This window comes from Meles meles, chromosome 12 (genome assembly GCF_922984935.1).
Source record: "Meles meles chromosome 12, mMelMel3.1 paternal haplotype, whole genome shotgun sequence".
Taxonomy (NCBI): Eukaryota; Metazoa; Chordata; class Mammalia; order Carnivora; family Mustelidae; genus Meles; species Meles meles.
In genome coordinates, this window is record NC_060077.1 from 15,570,053 (window position 1) to 15,594,044 (window position 23,992).

General features: G+C 58.5%; 1 protein-coding gene across 30 annotated transcripts in view; it reads right to left on the minus strand.

Annotated features, from left to right (window-relative positions):
* The window catches only part of NCOR2 (nuclear receptor corepressor 2), a 208,226-nt gene that overhangs the window by 108,610 nt on the left and 75,624 nt on the right, over window positions 1-23,992 (minus strand). For 21 of the 30 annotated variants that reach the window (XM_046025443.1, XM_046025448.1, XM_046025463.1 and 18 more), the window contains 5 exons: window positions 19,976-20,155; window positions 17,065-17,178; window positions 7,147-7,203; window positions 6,442-6,540; window positions 679-731 (listed from right to left, as the gene is read on the minus strand). In XM_046025443.1, the coding sequence (XP_045881399.1) occupies window positions 679-731; window positions 6,442-6,540; window positions 7,147-7,203; window positions 17,065-17,178; window positions 19,976-20,155 (503 nt within the window). The remainder of the gene's footprint in view (window positions 1-678; window positions 732-6,441; window positions 6,541-7,146; window positions 7,204-17,064; window positions 17,179-19,975; window positions 20,156-23,992) is intronic. The other 9 variants (XM_046025469.1, XM_046025468.1, XM_046025454.1 and 6 more) reach the window with 1 other exon arrangement.

Sequence of the window (23,992 nt, forward strand, 5' to 3'; positions counted from 1 at the left end):
CTCAGCCCACGCCAACTACATGTGGCACTTAACTGATATTTCTTCACTCCAAGCATCTGTCTGGGAAAAGATCCATATGTATATATGGGATATATATATCCCATATATATATGGGATATACCATACTGGCCACCCCCAAAGCCTCCAGGTCTGGATTACTGCTCACAGCTGCTGCACACTGGGCTGTGCCACAGGGGGACCCCTGAGCAGACCGGGGGACACTTCCAAATACGCTTACATCAGAGCCCAAATCACAGGGCCCCACTTGACCCAGGGCTGTCCCCTTACATCATCATCTTGACCTTGCTTTCCACCAAGAACAGCTTCTGCCTCCCCCATGGGACGAGGCTTCACAGGCCTCCACCTTGCTGTCCCCAGAGTCGTGTGTGCAGTGTATCACGGCCCTCCCCAACTGAAGGCCTGCATCCCAGTGCTTCATGGGACCAAACACCTCCCTCTGCCCCTCCCTGCCCCAGGCCTACTCTGACCCCGACATCAGCCCTACCTGGCCCAGAATTCTTGCCCAAACTGCTCCCTCCTGCCCCTTCCTCTGACACCTGTCCCTGCGTGGGAGCCCTGTTGGGAGCTGAGAACCCACATCCCAGCCCAGATCCCTGAGGCCAGATGGCCTGTCCCCCCACCTGCCACGCGTCTGCACGGCTGCCCACAAGTACTCACATTTTGATGTTCTCATGATACTGCCGGGTGTCGGAGGGCTGGTTGTACAAGGGCTGCAGAGGAAGAGAGAGGAAAGCGCTTCAGAGCCAGGCCCAGGGGCCGCACTGCTGTCCCGGGGAACTTCAGCCCCAGTGCCCCAGGCCCTGGCTCCAAGGAGCAGTGCGCTGGGGTGGGAAGCGGCCGCCAGCAGGCATAAAACGGAACACGGGGACCCAGCCCACAGCCCCAGCTGGGAACGGGCTGTAACCCTCTGGGCACAGCTGTGGGTGACCTGACACCCCGCCCCTGCCCCAACCAAGGCCACCAGGCAGGGCTGGCCTGGGTGTCCACTGTGTCTCGGCTGGAGAGCGGCTCAATTTCTCCGCGTCCGAAACACCGTGAGATGCCACGCGGCCCCCACTGCCTTGCAGAGGAAAGGGCCCAAGGCTGCCGCGCATTCGCAAGGGTGGGGGAGGACAGGAAGGCTCGCGACAGTCGAGGCCTTGTAGCTGGGTGGACACGCTCTGGAGAGCGGCGATGACGCGCCTGTCGGGGAACGAAGTCACATGTGCCCTATGGCCGCCTCCCCTCCTGCAGATGCTCGAGAAGTTTCGGGCACTGTGTCCCGCCAGGAGAGGATGCCGCCATGCCCAGACGGCACGGCTCATCACAATGATACGTCAGGAGCAAGCTGCATGTCCCCTACCAGGAGGAAGAGAGGCACAGAAGGGCTTGTGCATGGCAGGAATTGCGCACAGCAGCCAGGAGGGCCCCGGGCCCACAATCGGCAGCCAATGTGTGCAAGGGGAAGGACAGCAGCCACAGCCGGCCACCATGCCTCTCCTGCCCAGGGGCCTGGCCTGGGCGCCCTGCGCGGCTCTGCCACTCTCCAGCCGCATGGGTCTGGGTGAATCACGTCAGCCTCCCTGGCCATGGGGGCCCATCTGTAGATAAGGCTCAACGCAGAGTTGTCAGATCAGAGGAAGCAGCGCACGCGGAGGTCTCAGCCCAGCGCCTGGCGGACAGAAATGCCCCAGAGTGTCCGTGTCTTTACTGTCACCATCAGGGCACGAGAACATATGAACGACCCCAATCTGTCCTGCCTCCCGCACCCAGCCACGCCCTGCCTGGCCAATGAAACGCCTGCCTGCAGACGTGAAAGCAGCGTCTGGACGGCGCACGTCTGCTTTTCTGCTTCCTCTCCTGTCCGCCTGCTCCCCGTGAGGGAACACGCGTGGCCCGGCGTGCTGGAGGCCGAGAGGACACAGAGCACAGGAGCTCCAGCCCAGCCGCCAGCCCACCGCCCAGCGGAGCGCGGAATCAACAGAAATGACCGGCTGCCTCCAGCACTCATGGGAAATAGGGAACGGTGCTTGTTTTAAGCCACGGAATTCAGGGCTGGTTTGTGACCCAGCAGGGGCTGATAGAATTATCATCCCCACTTTATGGAGGAGAAAATCTAGTCCCTGAAAGGTTAAAATACGTGCCCACAACTGGGAGGAAATGAGCTACAACTAGAACTGCCGTCTCCCTTTGGCCCTGGAGGCAGAGGTCCACTCCCGGTCTCTGCCTGTGCCCTCTCTAGGTGTCTTCCTCTGTGCCCGTGCCTGTGCCCGTGTATGTGCGCAAGTGTGATCCTCTCCCTTGCCATCCCCACACACCCCCCGCACACGCAGCAGGAGCCCTCCAAGGCAGCCATGCACGAATGTGGTGAAGACGCAGGTACAGAGCGTGAGAGCTCACATGGGACAGGGGCAGCCTCGGGAAAAGGCCCCAGGGCAAAATGAAAAGAGCACATCAGTCTCTGCCCGTACTTCTCCCTGGGTGCGGGGCTGGATACAGCTCCCAACACCCACCGACATCCTGATGATCCCAGCCCATGGGGACCACCCTTGAGCAGCAAGGCTACAGGGCCCACCCTGCTCCGTCGGCAGGACCGGGTCTCTTGCCCTCTGCAGGCAGGGCGGGGTCCTCAAGGAGGGGCCACAGGCAGTCATAGGGGCAGTCACAGGCTGACAGATGGGGCACTGCAGGCAGCCTTGGCTGATGATGACGTCACCTCTCTCCCGAGGTCCCTCAGATTCCCTCCATGACAACCGACCACGGGGCTTGGCCAATTCCAGGCTCTGAGCTCAGCTATCCCCGCCACAGACAGATACGTGACCCACGGCTGGTACAGGCCATCTCTCCCCACACTGGGTCAGGCTGCCCTTCCAAGGGGCTCAGCGGGAAGCAGGGAGGTCTAAACCCCACTCCGGGCTGGAGCGGGCAGGCAACTACAGAGCCCACAGGGAGTGTCTCAACGGGGGGCAGGGGCAAGGCATTAGAGCAGACGGCTGGCAGCACTCACCTGAGAGCAGCAAGGGGCCCTACAAAGACTCCCCCGGGCCAAATTTCAAAGCACTAAACATGCGTGTTTAACCCCAGGTGACTCTACGTTAGGTCCTTCGTGATTCCGCGTGCCCATACAACACAGGCCGGGTAGGAGGGGGCTGGGCCCAGAGGTTTGGTTTCCAGGAATGAACAGACACCCCGATTTCAGAGATGGCACCTCCCTTGCTGGCTGTGTGACCTCGGACACATGTGGGCCACACTCTGGGCCTCAGTCTTCTCATCTGGAAATGGGCACAGAGCAAGTAGGAACTACCTTACAGGGCTTTCTCGGAGCCCAGGAAACGTCAGACTTGGTGACTGATTTGTGTGGTTTTGGTTTTAAAGATGGCAGACAGCAATGTCTCCACAGCCTGAGGAGGTCAGGAGGGCCTGAAGGACCACCGATGGAGACCCTAGGGAGTGAGTCATGGCCAGGGAGCAGGGACTATCTCTACATAATAGGATGGGTCAGAAAAGGGGAGGCCGGCTTCTGAGGGCAGGGGTCACAGGCAGCCTGTGACTTGCCAAACCCACCTTCACCTGTGGCCACCTGCCCTGCCAAGGAAGGTGGGGACAGAGCAGCCTGGCTCTTGCGGCACAGTGGACCCCCAGTAAGAGGCACAGAAGAACCCGGAGAACACTGTGGGGCTCGCCGCCTCTAAGCACAGGGGCTCTCCCCCAAGGAGGCACTCACTGAGCACTCTTCAAGGTAAACTGAGTCCTGGGAGGGAAGGAAGTGTCTGGGTCCAGAGCATAGGGGAGGAGATCCATTACCATGGTGACAGGCCTATCTCTCGCCCCCTCCCCCAACGCCTCCATCTCCTCCTCTGAGGATGGGGACGCCACACTAACAATCTGGAGGGCAGACGGAGAGCGCCAAACAGGGGACACGCGAGGCTGCAAACGCAAGGCTGGAAAAGCAAAAATGACAAGGAAGCAGGGGTCCCTTTCGGGCCTGACTCCAGCCAGCTGGCAGGGTGGCCGGGAACAGCCGGCAGCCCCAGGTGGACCGAGCTGCTGAAATGAAGTGTCAGCCCTGGTCCTCAACCCTCTGGTGACACCACGTTCTTAAAATAGTACCTCTGAACAGGAAGGAAACCGATGACTCAAAGCCGCGGGGAGGGGGGGCGGGGGGCTGCAGCGGCCCACACCCTCCCTCCAGCGCTCCTCCCCCAGGCCAGGCCTCAGATCCCCGGATCCCCGATTGTCCCGGATCCCCGGGGGCCTGGGATGAAGGGGAGGTGCACACTGGCCCAGCCCGTGCTGTGCGCCTGCTTTCTGGCGCAAACTTCCCCTAGGCCTTGGCTGCCCTCCCAGCAGGGGCGGAGAGCACCCATCCTTGTCCCTGAAGCCCAGCAGGCTCTCCTGGGCTAAGTGCTCCCTGGACGCAGGTGCCAGAGGGAAACCTCGGGTCAGTAGCACCAGGCCCTCCGTGAAGGAGGCTGTGCACAGGGTACACCTCTGAGCTGCCTCTCCTTGGAGGACACCTCTGGCCACTGGGACGTTTTTATGACCAAGACCGAGGGTAGACCCCGGCTGGCCACAATCCCACAAGCTCGACACACCTCCCCGCCCCACCCCCGGCTGTGTGACCCTAGACAGGGCACGCCCTCCCCAAGCCTCATCTAGAAAATGGACAGTGACCCCTCCACGAGGCCAAACACGAAGCAAGTGCCCTGTCACAGTGGGTCCCCTCCACAGCCCCCCCAAAGGCCACTAAGCCAAGAACCTGCCGACTTCGAGAGGCTCCAGCTGACAGCCACGCAGCCACCAAACACACCAGACACTCCAGACCTCAGCCTCCTGTGCCACCAGCCTTCAGAGGGTATCCGCTCTGAGACCCCCAAGCAGGGGACAATCCCCTCACCCTGTTTAGACCCACAAAGGAATCACTTGGACTGTGAGCCCCACGGACGCCCCGCCCCACTCATAGGGAGGCTGACCCTGCTTCCCTGAGCACTTAGCTCAGGGGGAGGCTGCTGGGCCTCAAGGACAGGGATGGGGGCGCTCCGCCCTCACTGGGATGGGGGCTCTCCACCCTCGCTGGGAGGGCAGCCTGACCCTGGGCATCCCTCAGGCATCCGGACACAGCACCGTCCCCCCACTCCTCCCACTCAGAAGGCCCCTGGGACTCATCAGGTCTGGAAATGGCTGGCTGCCACCTCTGGTCCTGTCAGAAAACCGAGGCAAGCAGGAGCTTACTGATGGGGATGGAAACGGTACCCAGCTTGTGAAAACAGTCTGGCAATTCCTCAAGAGGCTACACGCAGAGTGACCGTGACCCACACTTCCAGTCCCACACGTACACCCAACAGCCATGAACACCTGCCCACATGGAGACCTATCTGGCCACGTTCACGGCCATGCACGACAGCACCTCATGTCCGTCAATGCCCCAGGGGGTGAATAGATGTGCTCTACCCACACAATGGAATACTATCCAGCCCTAAAGACGGGTGATGTCCTGACACCTGCCACAGCACAGACGAACCCTGAGAACGTACGCGGAGTGAAAGAAGCCAGTCACGAGAGGCCACACTGTGTGTGAGTCCATTGATACGAACGCCCCAGCAGGCGAGTCCGCAGACACAGAGGGTCAATGAGCAGTGGCAGGTGGGGGAGGGCAGGGATAGAAAGATAAGGATGTGACAGTCAGGGATGTGGAGTTCTGCTGGAGATGGTGCAACGTTCCAAAGTTGACTTGGAGATGTCGCGCACATCGATGAATATACTAAAAAGCGCTTAACTGTTCGCGTTGATTTAAATGGATGAATCGTATGGCATATGAATTTTACCTCGATAAAGCTACATTTAAAAAAACAAAAAGAGGGTCTTGGAGACCTCCCAGAAATCATGCCCAACAGGGAAAGCAAGCCCTAGGAGGGGAGCCTGCCGCCTATCCCAAAGGGGTGCGAGGCCCGGCCCCTGAGCCCGAGGAGACACTGCCGCCCTGGCTCGGTCCTGACAGGACCTGGGGCCGCACCTGCTTCACCGTAGCCTGAGCATGTGGACTCCAGGCTGGGGCGCAGCTGTCCCCGAGGAAATGACTCCAGGGGCGGACAGTCAACCCTCCTAAGGGTCCATAGCCACCGAGGGCTGACAGCAGGCCAAGGCAGTGCTAAGACAGCCTTAACAGTTCATTGTTTCCCGCCACCCCCCTCCCCCCGCAAAGATCCTGGTGTTCCCGTTTCACAGAAAAGAAAACCGAGTCCTCTTCTCACGGCCACTCAGCAAACACACGGCGGAGCGGGGTTTCAAATTAGGCTCCAAAGGCACGAGACCTGATAACACAGGAGGAGCACACGTCCCTCCCCGACATGCCACGCTCACAGGGCCCCTCACAGCCATCCTGTGCGTGTCCCTCCATACTGCCCTACAGCTCTGCGCCAACCTGCCCGGGGCGACACTCACTGGTCCGGGGCAGGTGGGGCTCTGGCCATTTCTCCTGGGGCTGAGGCTGCCTGTCAGCCGGGAGTTTCCACGTTCCCTTGATCTGGATCTCCGGTGACACTAAAGGTGAGGGGGTGCGTGAGACAGAAGAGGCCTGGGGTCTGCTTCCCATCAGTAAAATGCCACCAACAGCAATGACACCAACGGGAAGAAGCAATAGGGCTCAGCACTCACCGTCCATCAGGCGTGGAGCTCAGGGCTTTGCAAAAATTAATATGATTAATCCTCACCGCAACCCAACGGGATGTATGTCATTATTCCCATCTTACAGATGAGGAAACTGAGGCACAGGAGGCGGGGAGAACCGCTTGGGCCCACACAGCTATTAAGGAGCAGAGATCACGTGGCCCAGAGTACGGGCTGCCCACGCTAAGTCAGCCCCACTGCGCTGGCCTTCACTGTGTCCCAACCGCGAGAGCCGGCTCCCCTGCCCCCACCCCTGCCTCCAGCACTGCAGGCCCAGCCAGCCGCCGCTACTGGCCGGTCCCTCTTATCAGAAGGGTGTATTTCCTGCCTCCTCCAGAGGACAGGACAGCCTTGGCAACAGCCGACTTCCTCCTTCCCCTCCACGCCCACCTGCCGCCTTGCCCACCTCTCCAGCCGCCATCACCACCACCCCCACCCCCACCCCCCGCCCACAGCCGTCCACCCTGTCCCCCAGCTCACCAGCTCCACCTGAGGACCCAGGCCTTCCAGAATCCGATGTGCAGCTTCGGCCTTCTTCTGCAGGGTGCCGGGGAGGAGGAGAAATTTAAAAAAAAAAAAAAACAAAACAAAACACACACACAGAACAGATTATAAATAGAGGCCTCCAGAACAGCAGGCAGCTGCCCAAGCCAGCAGCCAATCCACGGCCCCAGAGCAGGGGGGTCCCCCTGCAAGCCCTCCCCGGTCTGGAAGGAAACAGAGGGGCCTCAATGCCCCTGCAGTGGCCCTGGCAAGCCCGCCAAGTTTCGATTCGAACAAACACACGGTGTTCTCTTTGCCCCCCCCTCCAACTCTCAGGCCTGCGTCTCCCGGGGCCCAGTGCTGCGGGCACAGCTCCTTGCCAGCGGGCCACTCTGCCAGGCCCAAGATGCCTTCCTGCGCCTGGAAGCTGGCTGGGTGTCGGCAATTACCTCAGAGCTGTGCCGCCAGCCAGGGAAGGGGGGGTGGAGATAGAGGCGCTCAGAGATACCCTTTCTAGGATTCTTGTATTTCACAATCATGTGACTATTTCTGAGCTGCCCGGGGGCCTCCCCGCCTCCCTCCCCACTCACAACCCAGGACTTATTAGGAAAACAGGAACATGTGGCAGAAAGCGCTCAGTGGCTGTGAAGGCGGCAGGCTGGACCTCCGGGCCAGGCCATAAAGGCGGACATTGTGCGTCCACTGGTCCCCATGGGCCCCCAGCCCGGGACCACCAGGGCCAGCTGGGGGAAGGGGTGGACGGAGAGCTGTGGATGGTGGCTTCTGCAGGGTTGTTGTTGGATCTGGGCTGCCGTGCGGAAAGCGGGGTGCCCACAGCATGCATGAGGGAGACCTGAATCCTCCGGCGACCCAGAAAAGGCTGGGTGCTCCAGACTCAGCCAAACTCAGGGAGACCATCAAGGATCTGCATGAAGCTGGGACGACAAGCCAAGCAAGTCACCATCAACAATCCCCAAGTCCAGACCCGCTAAAAGGGGGTGTTCCCAGAGTCCTGGGGAGCATGGCTGCCAAGAGAATTCGAGGCCCAGGCTCCTGGTGTCACAGCAAGGAGGAGGAGTGCCAAAAGCCAACCCATTCCCCCTCTCCTAGCCCCTGGGGATGGACAGTGGGTACATATGTAGGTGGGCTCAAGCTGGCACCTAGAACGAGCTCCGCCTAGAGCCCTGGGCCCAGCCCACCCAGGAATAAGCCATGCTCTCAGCCCCCTCCGTGCAGAGCCAACACCCCGAGACCAGCAGCCTCAGCGTGTGGCTGGGGGCCAAAACATCATGGGGCAAAGCAGTACTGTAATGACTTCCATTTTATCCGGGAGCTACTATGGGCCAAGCATCCAGCACAGAGCACGCATTTTTAGTATTTAAATCACACAAACACAACGTGAGGCAGATCCGAGACATGTCCCCATTTAACAGACATGAAACAGGCACAGAAAAATGACATACAGAAAAAGTCCTGCTGATCTCCAGGCTCCAAGAAGGGAGAAAGACAAGGGCTGGATCCCAGGTGGGGCCTCCCCTGGGCTGGGGACCTGCACCGTCCTGCCCCAGGCTCACCGCAAAGCAAGAGAATGTCCCCGTGGGGCTGAAGATGGGAGAATTCCTGAGCCAGGTCAAGGGAGGGAATGGGGATGGGGTGGAGAGGGGACAGGGCAGCTACCCAAACATTTCCTGAGCACCCACTCTGTACTGAGCACCAGCGCAAACCAGGACATGAATGAGGCCCAGCCCCTGCCTGCAAAATCCCCAGATCTAACAAGCAGCTGGTCAAGGCAATGATGGCAGACAGCAGAGGAGGTGGGTGTGGTGGACATATAAGGCATAAAGCAGGGCTCGAGTCTTTCCAGAAAGGTAACTGGCAGAATACATAAGATGGGTTTTGAGAGATGAATAGGAGTTTCTTTGCGTTCACAAGGTTCTGTGCAGGTCAGCAGGAAATGCCCATTTAGATAAAAGATGCTAAACCCAGGAAGGGTATGGCTGGGCCCCCGGAAACTGCCCATCACACAGGTAAGCATAAGCATGGGTCTTGGATCTGGGCACAAGGCCTGTGGTGGGGTCTCCAGAAGCCTGTGTCCTACGAGCCACAGCAGACTCCATCTTCAACCACATCGGGATAAGGGGCTCCCAGAGAGGAGGAATCCTGTAGCCCCTGGAGACGAGAACACAGAGGAGGCCCCTCCCTCAGCTGCTGAAGTCACCCGGAGCGCAGGAGACGGGGCTGCCCCGGGCCGCCAGTTCGCCAGCACGTGCCTGGTTTGAACCGCGCCTCGGCTCCTAACACTCCTCCCGGTTCCAATCCTCGGCCCTTAGCAACTCTGGGGCCTTTTAAGATGCACCTCAACTTCCCAGAGATGCCCCCCGCCCCCATTTACCCACTGATACCGAAACGACCCTGATATGCCGCAGCGCTGGCCGGGCTGGACAGCACGATGCCCGGAGAACGGGCCACGGAGCCACCTGGGCCGCTCCAGACGGGCCGGCGACCACTCTCACTGCAGCTGACGAGCACCAGGCCATGCACGGCTCGCACGAGGGGGCCTCTGCGTGGGCCAGGCCCTCTATGGCAGCCTGCGTGTGCCCCAAGTGTTTGCACGCCTGCAAGAACCCTGTTCAGAAGATTCCAGCATCAGCCCATTTACACACAAGGCAGCTGAGCACTGGGCCACGCTGCCCGCCTGGAAGCACGCAGTTCCAGGGGCAAGGAGAGGATGGCTCCCAGCAAGCCCACCTCCTCACGCTGCCCTGGGGGCACCTCCCCTCCGCATGCCCCCACCACTGCTCCTGCTCCGTGCCCACCCCCACCCCACTCCTCTGGCTCAGCCTGAAGGGGAGGAGTGGGCGGAGTGTGCTTGTCAGCTCACAGGGAACTGGAGTGGGGGGGGGTAATCCCGCCTACTAGGCCTCTCCCCGACACAGGCAGGGCTTTCTCGCCACGTCTCACCATCAAGGACAACCAGTCCACCAGGCACAATGTCTGGGAGCCAGCTCCGCTCTAAGCCTCAGCCAGCCACCCCAGCTGTCTGCGCCTCGGTTTCCCCATCAGCACAATGACCACACTCACCCAGGCTACCAAACCCCCAGCACTCTTACAAGGACGTTCTGCAAAGAACAAAGTGACATGCGTGTTGTCACTTCCCTCTTCACATCCCCCTTCAAATGGAGGCAACCCCTCCTGCCAGCAAGGAGCACGGCTGGGAGCACAGGTGTGGGCCACGGATTCAGCCCCGCTCCTAAGACTCCCTCCTGCGCCCTCAGCTGACGGCTTCTTGTCACCTGAGGAACCAAAGCCAAACTCCTCGGAGGGTTCCTGGGGGCCCCCACAGTGCCTGGCCTTTGGGAGGCCACTGCCAGAGGGTGCCCAGCTCAGCTCCCAGGGGATGACCCCAGGAGCTCATGCCGCCGAGAAGGACGGAGCTCTCACCAAACTTGGCGGGGGGCAGGCTGGTCTCACTCAAGAGACCGCACTCCAGCAGGGGACCCTGTGGTCTCCGCAGCCAGACCTCCCGGTGGCCAGAGAGCCTGGGGGCTGTGCCCGGGCCATGAAACCCCACGGTCACCCGCATACACAGGTGCACACAAGCCTGGTGGGCCCATGGGACCACGTCCCATGCCTACGTCTGTAAGGGCACGACCGTCTACACCTGCGTGCCACACAAGGTGACTCACACACACATACACACACACATGCATTCACATACACATGTGCCCAAGCACACCGATCCACATCCACACCAGCACATGTCACACAGCTAACAAGTGTGCCGACAACTGCAGGGGTGCCCCACAGGTGCTCACACACACGTGCATTCACACACGTGCAGTCATCCACAGGCCCACTCAGACACACGCACACACACCTGTGTGTGGACATGTAAACGCAGGACGACCATGCATGCACACAAGTCAGACACACAGATACACGCGGCCGTCGACAGGCCCACGCACACACACGTGTGAGTGCAGGTGCAATGCACACGTGCACGTGCACTCCAAACGAGCAAGCACACGCACACTTGCACTTGCATCCACGTGAGCACAGTTACCTAGTAACACACGCGCATCCCTCTCCCCAAACACACACACACACACCCCGCTCCTCCTGGGCAGGGGCTCCAGACCCTCATCCTGGCTGTCCCCCTGGCTGGTCCCCACCAGTGACCCCCCCGCCCCCATTCTAGCTCCTCAGCTGCCTATCCTGGCCTGAGCTCCGGGCCTCAAGCTCTCCATCTGCACAATGGGGGCAGCACCCATGCACCCACCTACCCAGAAAGCCCGACACCCCAACGTCCCATCCACGGCACACCCCCCCACACTGCGTCCACCCGCCAAGCACCACAGTGACTCAGGGAAGCAGGACCTCAGACCAGCATGCACATCCGCACACGGGGCCTGAGAATGCAGCCCAGAGCTTCTGTGGGGCGTGTGATGAGGGAGATACGGTGGGGAGGGCAGAATTTGCGTTAACGAACTCACCAGGCCAACAGCGCTATGTGCAGAAGATGAAATCGGGAGGAAGCCTGGACCCCAGGCATAGTTAGGATGCCCAGTCACGGAGGCCAAGGGCAGGGGTGCGCCCGGACCAGAGCATTGCTCTGAAAGCCCGAGGCACAGCTCAGGGTGGCCACGCAGTCTGAAGCTGGCCTTGGGATGCCTGGACCCACGAAATGCTCCAAAATATCCTTCATGGTCTCAGCTCCCAACCCTATGATTAGTACTATTAGTAACACTATTAGTCATCTTAACCTGCTAACGTGCCCTAACCACACTCTATATTTATTTTCTTCTTATTTATTTACTTCAGCAGACTCCATGCCCCACCGTGGGGCTTGAACTCGTGACTCTGAGATCTAGGTCAAATGCTCTGCCGACTGAGCCAGCAGGAGCCCTAATCGTGTTACAGAAAACCCGTACCGGGGCGCCTGGGCGGCACAGTCGGTGAAGCACCTGACTTTGGGTTTTGGCTCAGGTCGTGATCTCAGGGTCATGAGCTCGAATCCCGAATGAGGCTCCGTGCTGAGCATGGAGACTACTGGTGACTCTCTCTCCCTCTGACCCTCGCCCTACCATGCGCGTGCACACACACTCGCTTGCTCTCAAATAAGTCCTCTTTAAAAAAATGGAAACAAAACAGCATCCTTACTCGTAATCAGTCAGGGCAGCCTCCTCGCTGCCTGGTCGTCCTCGGCCCTGGAAACACCCTTCTGGCTTGTCCCAGCAGCACCCATGTTTGCGGACCTAGTCCAGGTCCTGCCCACCCCCCAGGAAGTCTACCTCAAACAGCCACCAGCCAGGGTCCCCACAGAATCAGACTAGGTGAGCCTTCGGTAGCGCTGCGTGTGTTTGTTTTCCCCGAACTCTGAAGTGTGAGCACGCTCCTAGACGCACGAGGCCTCCACCTCCTCCTGCCCCACACACTCCTTTTGAAGATCAAATGAGACCCTGCCCCTCTCTGGGCCCTTGCCTGTGCTGGGCTCCCCCCACTTCCCCCACCAGAATGTCCTCTTCCTGGGGGTGGGGGGATGGGCCCACTCACTGCTTCCAATCCCAATCCCAGCCCACTCCCCCCCAGTTCCTGCCCCCAGGGGACCTGCAGAGAGACTCTGCCTCCTGTTCTGCCATCTGTAAGCACCTGCCGCCCCTCACACACAGGCGGCTCCTGGGAGGCAGGAAAAGCCTTGCTCAGCCGGCTCCCGCTGCGCGTGCTGGGCATCTCACCCGTGTGCCCCAAATGGATAATGAGCCAGAGTCCAATATGCAGAAAATCAAGACAGGCCCTGCCCGGCAGGGAAGCTGCGTTTTCCAACCGGCAAGGCATTTAGAGACAGACCCTTGTCATCCACCTCTCAGAGGAACCAGCAAGGAAGGAAGGAGGATTAAAATTTAATCCTATTGATCCCCCAAGGGGCAGTAAGTTCTGGCTGCTCCTGCCAAAGGCAGCTGGGGGGCTTCCTGCCCACCCAGCCTCCAGACCCCAAGGCTCAGCCGGCATGGAGAGACCCCCCTCCAAGCTAATCTCCACTGGGGCCAGGGACCCATACCAGCGGCCCCAAAACCAGAGGACTCTTTCAAGGGAAAGAGTCTCCCCTCCTCTCTGCCACCCTGCATTTATTCAAAAAAATGTTTACTGAGCACCTACTATGTGCCAGGCACTGTTCCAGGAGCTGGGGATACAGCTGGGAAACAGACATAAAGATGCCTGCTCTCATAGAACTTCTGTTTACAATAAACAGAATAAACAATAAAATGTGAATCACGTCCAGTGGAGTTGGAACAAGGGCAAAAAAGAAAATTAAAGCCAGGAAGAGGAGAAACGTTCCTTGAAGGGTTTTTAAGATTAGATGGAGGCTTGTATCAGGCCTTGCTAAAAAGGGGACATTAGAGCAAAGAGCCAAAGGAGCAAAGAAATGAATCCGGTGGGAAAAAGGAGCTCCGGGCAGAGGGCACAGCCAGTGCAAAGGTCCTGAGGTAGGCAGAGCAAACACCAGTGAGGCTAGGGCAGAGTGAGGGTATAAATAGAGAAAAAGGGAAATTCAGGGATAATAAGGGGCAAAATCCTTGGATCAACAGTGTGCCCATGTGTGGTGACTTGTGGGTTTATGTCTCTCCCGCCACAGAATCCATGAGAGTGAGCCAAGGTCACTGCTGTGCCCCACTGCCTGGAACAGAGTTAGACACAGAGAGAGGGTTCAATTACATGGCTGCTGAATGGATGAACGAATGAATAAAGAGGATGAGTGTCATGCCTCCAAGCAACCTGAACTTACCCAGCAGGGGTCGGCTCTCAACATCCCAGGAACCAGGGTTTGAGTCCTAATCCGCCACGCATAGCTACTGAGTGGCCTCACGGAAATGACCAGACCTTCAGTCTAATCTAACCCAGTCACTCCTATAGCATCGGGACACCACCACAATGTAATCCCAGGAAATGGGTTCGAAGCCTCCAGCCTACAGTGCTGGGGCCACAGGGCAGTGCCAGCGCTCTGGGACCCCAACGTGGTAATCACCAGCCTGAGGTTGGGGGGCACAGGCTGCATGTGCCTGGCCAGCCTCCTCTCCCCTTGGGAGAATCCTCCTCCCACTATCTAGTCCCCGGGACCGGGACTCTCCAAGGGTGGGCCTGAGACCCAGTTGTGACCCATCAGTGGTCCCACCACCCGGGCCTGGGATTGGCTGAGAAATGAGCACGTGGTTCCAGCCAGCCAGTGAGCACCAAGCTGGGACTGTTTCCCATCTGCCCTGGGAGGCGCGTGGGCTGAGGAGGCAGCCGCTTTTCCCTGCACTGGGGAACCCTGGCTGAGAATGACACTGGCACGGAGAGAGCGGGGATGCGGACAGACAGCTTCCAAATCTCTTCAGTTGAGTGCCTGGATCCACCCACGCCTGAAGCGACCCACACCAACTCTCATTAGAAGATTCAGGAACCCCTCTTGGGCCTCAACCAGCATGAGCTGTGTTTCTGTCTCTTGTATCCGAGAGTCTCGACTCACAGGACGCTTTCTGGTACAGGGCTCCACAGTTTACAAAGTCCTTCTTCCAGCCATCTCAGCCGCATCAACCCTGTGACTTCAAGAATATGGGAGGACCCAGAGCAACCAAAGACCTGAGACGAAAATAAACCACCCAGTTCATCCTGGCGTAGGCTGGCCTGGAGTCCAAGCCCCCTCCCCCCCCCCCCCACCTGCCCACTCACACAGAAGCTGCAGAAAATCTGGACGGAAGGAGGCGGGAATTCTGGCAGGGAGACCATCCTATAAGAACTGGGAGGGGGTGTCTTAACCACTCTTGGGGGAGGGGGGAGTGCTGAGGCCAGGGAGCCAGAGACCAATTCACTCTGCAGACACGGCTCTTGGGGAAGACCTGGTGCGAGCCGAGGGACAAACCTCAGGGCAAGGCGGGCCAGTCGCGGGGCGGGGAAGAGGAGCAAGCTTCCCACAGAGGGCACCAAAGGCACTCCTAACAGGTCGAGCCCATGATTAGGACCAAGGACCAAGGGCAAAAGCGATCAACCTGCCTCCACGGCTGCCAGAGGGTTGCATGCCTGCTCTCTCACCCGAAGATCCGAGAGGGTCAGCAGAGGGCTGCCTGGGCGACACCCGGGAGCCCTGCCCTCGCCCCCTCCACCACAGGCTCCTGGAGGCCGCTCAACCCTGGCTCCGATTCCCAGCTCAAGGTGCACTTGCTGTGCCGTCTCGGGCAGCTCACCTTCCCTCTCTGAGCCTCAGTTTCTTTATGAGTAAAACAGAGAGGAGAACAGTGCCTGTTTCATGCATGTCGGGAGAGAATTATGTGAAGTCACATACCGCGTAAGCAGTAGCCAGAAGAGAACGCTGGCACCAGTCTCCGTGCCAGCGAGAGCTTGCCCAGTGCCAGGCATTGTTCTGAGGGCACTCCATGATGAACTCACCTCGTTCCCACACCACCCGGCCAGGGAGGTGCTAGAATTATCATCACTCTGCCGGTGAGTCACAGGGAGGTGTCAGTCAGTGGCCCAAGGTCACAAAGCCAGGGGATGGTGAAGACGGGACGGGAAGCCAGGGCATCTGGCTAAAGCCTATGTGGCCCAGCGGCTCTCCTAGCGTCAGGATCGTTATGAGCAGGACTTGGGGTGGGGGCCCGGGTATGGGAGGGGACCCAGCACGTGCTCTAGGTCCCCCGCAGTCTCAGTGTCACCCGGCATCTGGTGCTGCCTCAAGAGGTGGAAGCAACGCCAATCCAACCGATCCAGGAGATCCCTCTCTGGAGCGACAGCCACAGGCACCAAAAGCATACGCTCCTAGGCTCCAGAAGCTACTAGCCCTCAGGACCCCCAGCCCCGACCTGGGCTCTGAGCACTGGTCTAGCAGCCAGGGGCAGATCCTACAGCAGAGACTGCTGGGAAGGATGGCCAGGACCTCTGGGCAGGCAGGGGACCAGAGGAGACAAGGCAGGAGAAGCGGTCCCCCATCCATCACGCTTCACCGTGTGACCTCAGACAAGAAGAATCTCTCTGTGGGGACTCATGTTTCCTCATCTGTCAAACAAGGGAGAGGACTCACATCCATAGGCCCTGAGCACGTCTGCAAAGAGTCCACTATAAATCACGGAAGCTGAGCTCTCAGGGGCAAGCCCGTAGAGACACGCTAAGTCGCTCCCCCAGGACCAAGGCCCCTCCAATCAGCCCGCAGCTGCCCTCCAGATTTCCAGGAGCCCCCACAGCCTGCTACAGACCCTGTGTCCCACCATGCCAAAGCCCCTTCCAGGGCTATATGTCAGCAGAGGCCAGTGCTCATGATCTGGGACCCTAAGACCCACAAGTTCGAGTCCCAGCTCCACCACTTTCTAGCTGCATAGCTTTGGACAAGTCACCTAACCTCCCTGGGCCTCGGTTTTTTCCTGTGTTAAGCGGAAACAATTCCTGTACCTACCCTCCTGGGACTGCTATGTAAAGAACCTGGCCCACTGCCTGAAAAGGAGCTGTTCATCTAAGGTCTGCTGTCACTGTTAATGATAACGATGACGTTACTATCCTCTGTATTACAGGAATTTCTTTTGATCAAGCTGATCGCCCAGTCCTTCCCACCCCCACCTTCCAATCAACTGGTCCCTCAGGCTCTCCTACAACTTGACGCCTACACTATTCCCCTGCGTCCCACAGGTCAGCCACAGTCCACACCCGTCAGCATGCCTGAGCAGAACAGCCAGAGCCGCCCTGAACGAGCTGACCTTCCTCCTCTGGCTCCCAAACCCAGGTCTGCACACACATGGGAAACCGCAGAGGTCCCCACTTTTCAGACGGGAATGCCGAGGCCCAGAAAGAAAACTGGTCCTTCCCAGCAACCCACATCCCGCCTGGGAGCCAGCGCAAGGCCAGTAGGGGAACAGGGAGGGAGGCCCCACAGGCCGGGGCGGGGCATACCCGGTTCTCGTCGTAGATGATCTGCACCAGGCTGCGATGCTTTGACTCGATGGGTGGTGGCGACACGGGCTTCTCGGGCTCTGGGGGCTTGGCGGCCTCCTCCTCCAGCTGTTGCTGTGGGAAGGGGGAGAAAGCAGCGGTGAGCACCCTGGCAGGCGGAAGGCGGGAGGGAGCACCCCCATGGTGGAGGGGCGGCCCCACACAGCCCGGCAGGCCCAGTGGACTCGCACAGGAAGTCAGGCTGCTAACCATTTCCTCTGAGTCACCAGGGGACCCCAAGCCCTGGAGAGGGCCCCACTGGGAAGGGCCCGCTGCAGGCTGTCAGTGGTGCGGCCAGCCCTTCTCGGTTCGAATCCCACTTTGACCACCTGGGAGCTCACTCGGTGAGTGAGAGCAGAGCTGCTGAGCCGTGCTGGGCAGCCGTTTCCTGTGTGTGACACAGGCATATCACCATGCCTCCCAGACACGCTGGTGCACATGCAGCCCGGCTGGGGGCTCATGACAAGCCCACGGCTATCATCCTCCTCATCACTACAAGGACCGTCTCCTTTGGGGGAGGCTGCGGACCCCGCAGCCCAGCTGTGCGAACTGGAACCCTAGTTCGAGGACTTCCTCGCTCTCTAAGTGGGAAATGGCTAAAGATCTCTGAGCTTCACGTTCCTTGTGTGGAAACAAGGGATACTTAGTGTCCACCTCACAGAGCAGATACGAGGAGTAAACGCGAAGGCCGGCAGCGGGCGTGGGACTGAGTAAACACCCCTCACCCTCCTTTGCCTGCTGCTCTACATGCTGGACCCTTGTCCTCCAAACACCGCAGGACATCCCTTCACACCACTGTCCACTTGCTTCTGCAAAGGGAAAGTGAAGACCAGACAGCTGAAGACACTGGTCCAAGGGCACCCAGAAGGCCAATGCCCGGGAGGCACAATCTGAGAGGGTCTCCAGAGTGAGAACACAACACCGTTCTGTGCTCATAATGCACAGCCTACCCACGACCATGGACCGCGCAGCAAAACAATATAAATTCAAAAAGGCAGCCAAGACAAGAGCCATGCAGAAGGAGCCAGAAAACCCAATCCTGGCTTCTGTTGGCACCCAGGCCTGGCTGGTAGAGCCAAGCTGCCTCAGTCCCACAGTGACCCCTGGCGGCAGCTTCCAGAAAGGCAGCCAGGTCAACCCTGGAAATCCACCCACCCTAAAAAAAATTGATCAAGGGCTGCTCTGGGCCACCTGGCTTCCAGCCACAGTCACAAACGTGTGCACATGACCTGTGGCTGCAGCCCCATCCCAGAGCCAGGCCTGAAGGAACCAAAGTACTCCCACCTTGCCCTTGGAAATGCTGCCTGACCTCAACCAGGGCCCAGCCTCCATTCACGAGGCGTGAGCCACCATCTTGGAAACCCACCTCTTGTCCCCCAGGTCAGGGACAGCCGGCTAAACCTCAGTGACCAGCCCAGCTGCTGGGCCATGCTCAAGTCCCGGCTCTTCCCTACAGGCAACAGCCCTGATGCCTTCTTAGAATCAATCAGCAACCTGGATCTCCTTCCACAGCTGCCTACAGGACTCTGAGCTGGCTTGACGCGCTGTCCACAGTGGCCAGGGGCCACCCTTGACCCTACCCGAAGCCCAGGCTTCCTTACCTAGAGAGGACCCAGTGTGACCCTGCTTCCCCCAGGAGCAACCCAGATGCTTCTCAGAGTCAAGACGACACCGCACAGATTCCATCAACAGTTTCTACCGAGCTCCTACTATGTGCCAGCATCGCGAGGAGCGTGGTCGTGAGCAGCGAGACAAGGACCCCGCTTTCACACTCGAGTGGGAGAGGACCCCAGGGTAACAAAGCAGGATGTGTAGTCCTTCGAATGGTGACACCATCAAGAAGGGTGCGGGGACAGAACAGGGACGGCCCCAAGAGTAGACGCCTTAGGCTCTGCAAGCCGCCCGGTGTCTTGTGCCCATGCGGCTCTGCCACTGTGTCTAGAAAGCAGCCACAGATGACACGTACGAAGGTGACTGTGTGCCAATAAAACTTTATTTGCCAACACAGGCATCAAGCCCACTTTGGCTAGATTTGCTGGCCCCAGGATAGAGGGTGGCTGGGGATGAGGGCTCCTGTGAAGGCCAAGAGGGCCCTGCTGCGGAGGGGGTCTCTGAGCGGAGACCTGAAGATGCCAAAGGGAAGCCTGATAGGATCTGGGAAAACGCAGATCACCGATTAATTTTATATCAATTAATGTTAAAAACTAAACCATAAAATTATCATAAATCTCTATGTTAACTTCCCTTTGGTCTCCGCAGTTACCATAACCATGTTTTTACCACACGACCCCATTCCCTCCTCAGAACCCTAGCACAAGCTGTCAGGTCCGTTCCCATTTCACAGAAAGGAAACTGAGGCTAGGGGAGATGACTGTTCTGAGGCAGAGCTGTGAGGCCCTGCCCATGCAGTCTCCAGGGCCACGGCCAGGGTCAGGTGGTACGTTCAGGAGTGTGAAGCACAGAGAGGTAACTGCCCTCCCCACATCACTGGGAGCAGGAAGATGGGAACCAGGAGCCTGGCTGCGAGTCCCAGCCTCGCCCTGCATCCCGGGGCCGGCTGGTACGGCAGCCACCTGAGGCTCCTTCAAGAGCAAGTGTCATTTAATTCAAGCCACACTAAGCTTGAAGTTCAGCACCTCAATGCACATGCGCGTGTCACACGTGGCTGGTGGCTACCCTTGTGGACAGCACAGACCCAGACATTTCCAGCTCCACAGAAAGTTCTGCGGACAACACTGCACCGCACAGGACGCTGCTCTGACCCATGGGACATCAGGGCAGGAAAGCAAGCCGGCACACCGGCAGGCCCGGCGCAGGCTCCCTGCTGTCCCTGGTGCGCTCTTCTCCGGCGCCCCACCCCGCCCACCCGCACCTGCTTCTTCTTCAGCTTGGAGATCTGCTGCTCCACCATGGTGATCTCCCGGTCCACCCGGTCCATGTTCTGGATCAGCTCCTCCTTGGAGAGCCGCGGAGGCACCAGCTCTAGCTCAGGGTCGGTGTGCGGCGGGCTGGGAGGGGACACGGGCTCCAGCTTGCCCGCCAGGCTGCGGTCCTGCAGCGGAGGAAAGAGGAGCACGGCATCAGCGCAGAGGGCTCCCCAGCCGGCAGGCCCGGACACGCTCCCCGACCTTCCAGCAACTGCAGCTTCAGGCCCTGGCACCCAGGACATCTACCGTGACAGACCCCACATCCCAGAAGCGGGGCTGCCTACCAATCCTACCCGCCCCCGCTTTTGCACACCCTGGGCCTCCTGCCTGGGGGACCCGGCCCAGCCCGCCGCCCACTCCGCAGAGGTCAGATCCCTTATGCCCTCCTATATGGACGTTTTCACAAGCTCCCCTCAAGTCGCGAAGCCTTCCCTACTCCCTCTTCTCACAGGCCTCTCTCTTCTGTCCTCCCACAGAACCAAACTCCCCAGGAACAAGCACTGAGACCCCCATGTCCCAGCCCCCAAGGCCTGGCCCCGGCAGACCCTCCACGAACATCTGTTCACGGCACTCTGTCTGCATAGGCAAGTTACAGACTATCATAGAGACCAACACAAGAATCACGGGAACAAGCCACAGAGAGGCACAAGTAGCCATGGGCAGCGGGCGCGGGGCTTCCATGCCCTCCTTGCCATGGACTGGTCTTTTTCTGTTTTTCCTTCTTAGAGGATAACTCTTTGTGTCATGAAGCTGTTTTCAAAATTGGGTTAAACAAAGGAACCCTTCATTGGGCTGTGCGCCGACACTCGTTCCAGCGGAGGTTTATGGAGCACCCGAGACAAGCCGGGAGCACCCAAGCCATGCTGAGAGCACCCTGGGGAGGAGGAGGTTAAAAACAAAACCAAACCCAGTCCCAGTCTCTGGAGCCCTCACGGGGGAGAGCCCAGGTTCAGATCCCAGCCCACTCAGCCACATCCCAGCGCTGTGACCACAAGCATGTCAGGGACCTGCTCCCTGCCTCAGCTTCCTCATCTGTACAATGGGACAATCCCGGCTTCTCAGGCTGCTATGAGGCTGGAACTGTCCTGTCCCCAAACCCGCGCTCCAGGCCTGGTGGCCAACACGGGCAGAACCCAGCCCGTGCTCGAGCTGTCCTCAAGGCCACGCCGGCAGCTGCTGGCAGCAGAGGCCCTGGGAGGAGTTCCAGGCCACCGCCTCCCTGCCCCCACGGCAGCTGCGCCCAGAGGACAGAGGACACATTATTTCCTGGGACAACTGCAACCCCAGGGGCTGCCAAGTGCTCCCCACCTCAGGACCGTCAGAGGCTGTGCCATCGTGCATCCACCCCTCCCCCACACGCAGACCCTCACGAGGCCCACATGGCCCGATGGTTCTCAGGATGTCACTGGATTTGCCTTCTGTCCCCATTGCTTTCCTCTAAGACGGAGAGAGAGCTGGCGTTGGGACTTAGACTTTCCACGCTCAGAACACTCAGGGGAGGGGCGCCGGGGGGAGGGGAGGCTCAGTCAGTAAAGCGACCCTGCCTTTGGCTCAGGTCATGGTCCTGGAGTCCTGGGATCGAGTCCCGCATCGGGCTCCCCGCTCAGCGAGGAGTTGGTTTCTCTCTCCACCTCTGCCCCTCCCCGCTGATGTGCGCACACGTGTTCTCTCTACCTCCCTCTTGAATAAATAAGCTGATTAATTAATCAATTAACTAAAAGAACACTCGAGAAATGCAGAAAAGCCCCAAGTCCTTCAACCACGTGGCCTCCACACTGCTCAGGCCATGTCCAAGGAGAGGCCGCAGAAACCGTTAAACCTCCCCGCTCGGCCCGTCCCCGTCCTCAGCACACCCTGCCCACCAGACTCCCACAGCAGACCTACAGGGGACTGCCATTCTGTCCCCACTGCGCAGATGAGCAAACTGGGAAGTGGAGGCGCAGGCCCACTAGGGCTCTAACCCAGTGGCCAGTCAGGAGGCAAAACAGCTCAGGTTTGCATTTTGGACTCTGTCCAACTAGTCACCCACCACTGTATTGGGAAAGCAGCCACAGACTGCTTTCCAAACAAAACCAAACCAGTCCAGGACCCCCTGAAATTAGTGGCAAAACTGCATAAAAGAAAAATTCCCTTAAAAAAAAAATACTCAGTGGGCTTGGGACCCTAACTACACCCCAACAGGAGGACCTGACCCCACACACACCAAACCAGAATCAGCTCATGTGCTCCAGCACCTGAGGGCCTTTGCACAAGCCATCCCCTCTACCCACAACACCCAACTCCACCTCTGAGCCAGCTGAAACCTGACTCCCCTTCCCATGCACGCCCCCCACTCCCCAGCCCCTGAGATCTGCCCCCTCCTCCGTGCACCCAGGGCACATGGCTGGTCTCTCCCCGCAGACTCAGTCATGGCTCAGGGTTATGGAGACAGAAGGTGGTGGGTGACGTGGGTCCTGGAGCCCAGCAGCATTATCTGCGGTAAAAGACACCTCCCCTCCCCTCTCTGATCGTCCACCGGGACCAAGAAGGAAGATAAACAGAACTCTGACCAGGAAGAGTCCTCACAAGCAACACCCGCAGAAAGAAATTCTATCCCAGAGCTGGCAGGGTCAGCGCAAGGCTTAGATGAAGCAATTGGCTACTGCTGGGAACCGCTGGGAAAGTTGCTGGAAACTGCTTTAAATTTTTCATGGGTAAGACCTGTCTTCTTCCATGTGTCCTTGTCACTTGAGGTTCAGGCATAGCTTTTATTCTCACCAAAAATGCCCAAGTGGGTCCATCCATGGCTGAACCAAAAAAAAATGGATCATCATAGAATGGAACACGATTCGGCCACAAAAAGGAACAGAAAGCCCCAATCGGTGCCACAACGTAGATGAAGCCTGAGAGCATGATGCTGAGCCAAAAAAGCCAGACCGAAAAGGCTACGTATTATGGGATTCCATTTATAGGAAACATCCAGAACAGGCAAATCCAATAAGACAGAAAGCAGACAGGTGGCTGCCAGGCACCGGGGAGGAAGCAGGAGCGACTGCTAATGGCTGTGGGGTCTCCTCTCAGGGTGTGAGAATGTTCTGGAATTAGCAGAAGCAGAGGCTGGCCAGCATCGTGAAGGTACTAAATGCCACTGAACTGTTCGCTTTCGCATGGTTAATTTCAGGTTATGGGAAATTTACCTTGACTTAAAAAGGTGATGCACACCCAGGGGCAAAGAGTGCTTTCTCCCTAACTGAGTTTTCCAGGAATGGGACCAAGGGAGCCTGGCTACTGGGCCTCCAGATGGTTCTCCCGATGGCTGTTGGCCTTCTCTTCAGCCCAAAGCCACAAGAGCAAAACAACAAACCCATACCCAGTCAGTCGCCAGGTAGCAATTGGCACCATTTCCCCCATCAGATGCCCTTGGTGTAAAATTCAGGCCAACACAGAACAGAAAACTCATTATTCAAAATTAAAGGGCAGCAAAAGCCCTGTGACCAGGGAGGTCCCCCTCGTCCCAGCTTCAGGCAGGGTCAGAGCTGGCCTCAGGCACTCAGTCTACTCTGGAGTCACAATAAGGGGTTCCAAGATGGACAAGACCCCACGAACAGGCAAGAAAGAAACAACTATTGCTGAAAAAGTAGAGACGGAGGGAAAGCTCTCCCTTTATGCTGTCCTTGTACACAGGAAGGGGAAGAGCTGGAGTCACAAACTGCCTTCTTGTTAACACATCAAGGCCACACAGAAGATGGCAGACCAAAGAGAGGGACAGAGACGGGGACCTGGTGACATCATGTCACCTGGATCAAGCTGTGCCTGAAGTCAACAAAGCCTGGATTCCAGTTATATGAGCCAAGAATCATTAAGTTAGTCTGACGTGGGTTTTTTGTCCCTTTCAGCCAACAGAGGCCCAACAGACAAAGAGACTTTCAGAAATGGTTCCGTGTATGATGACTCTAAACTCACCTAAAACAAAGTCTGATGAA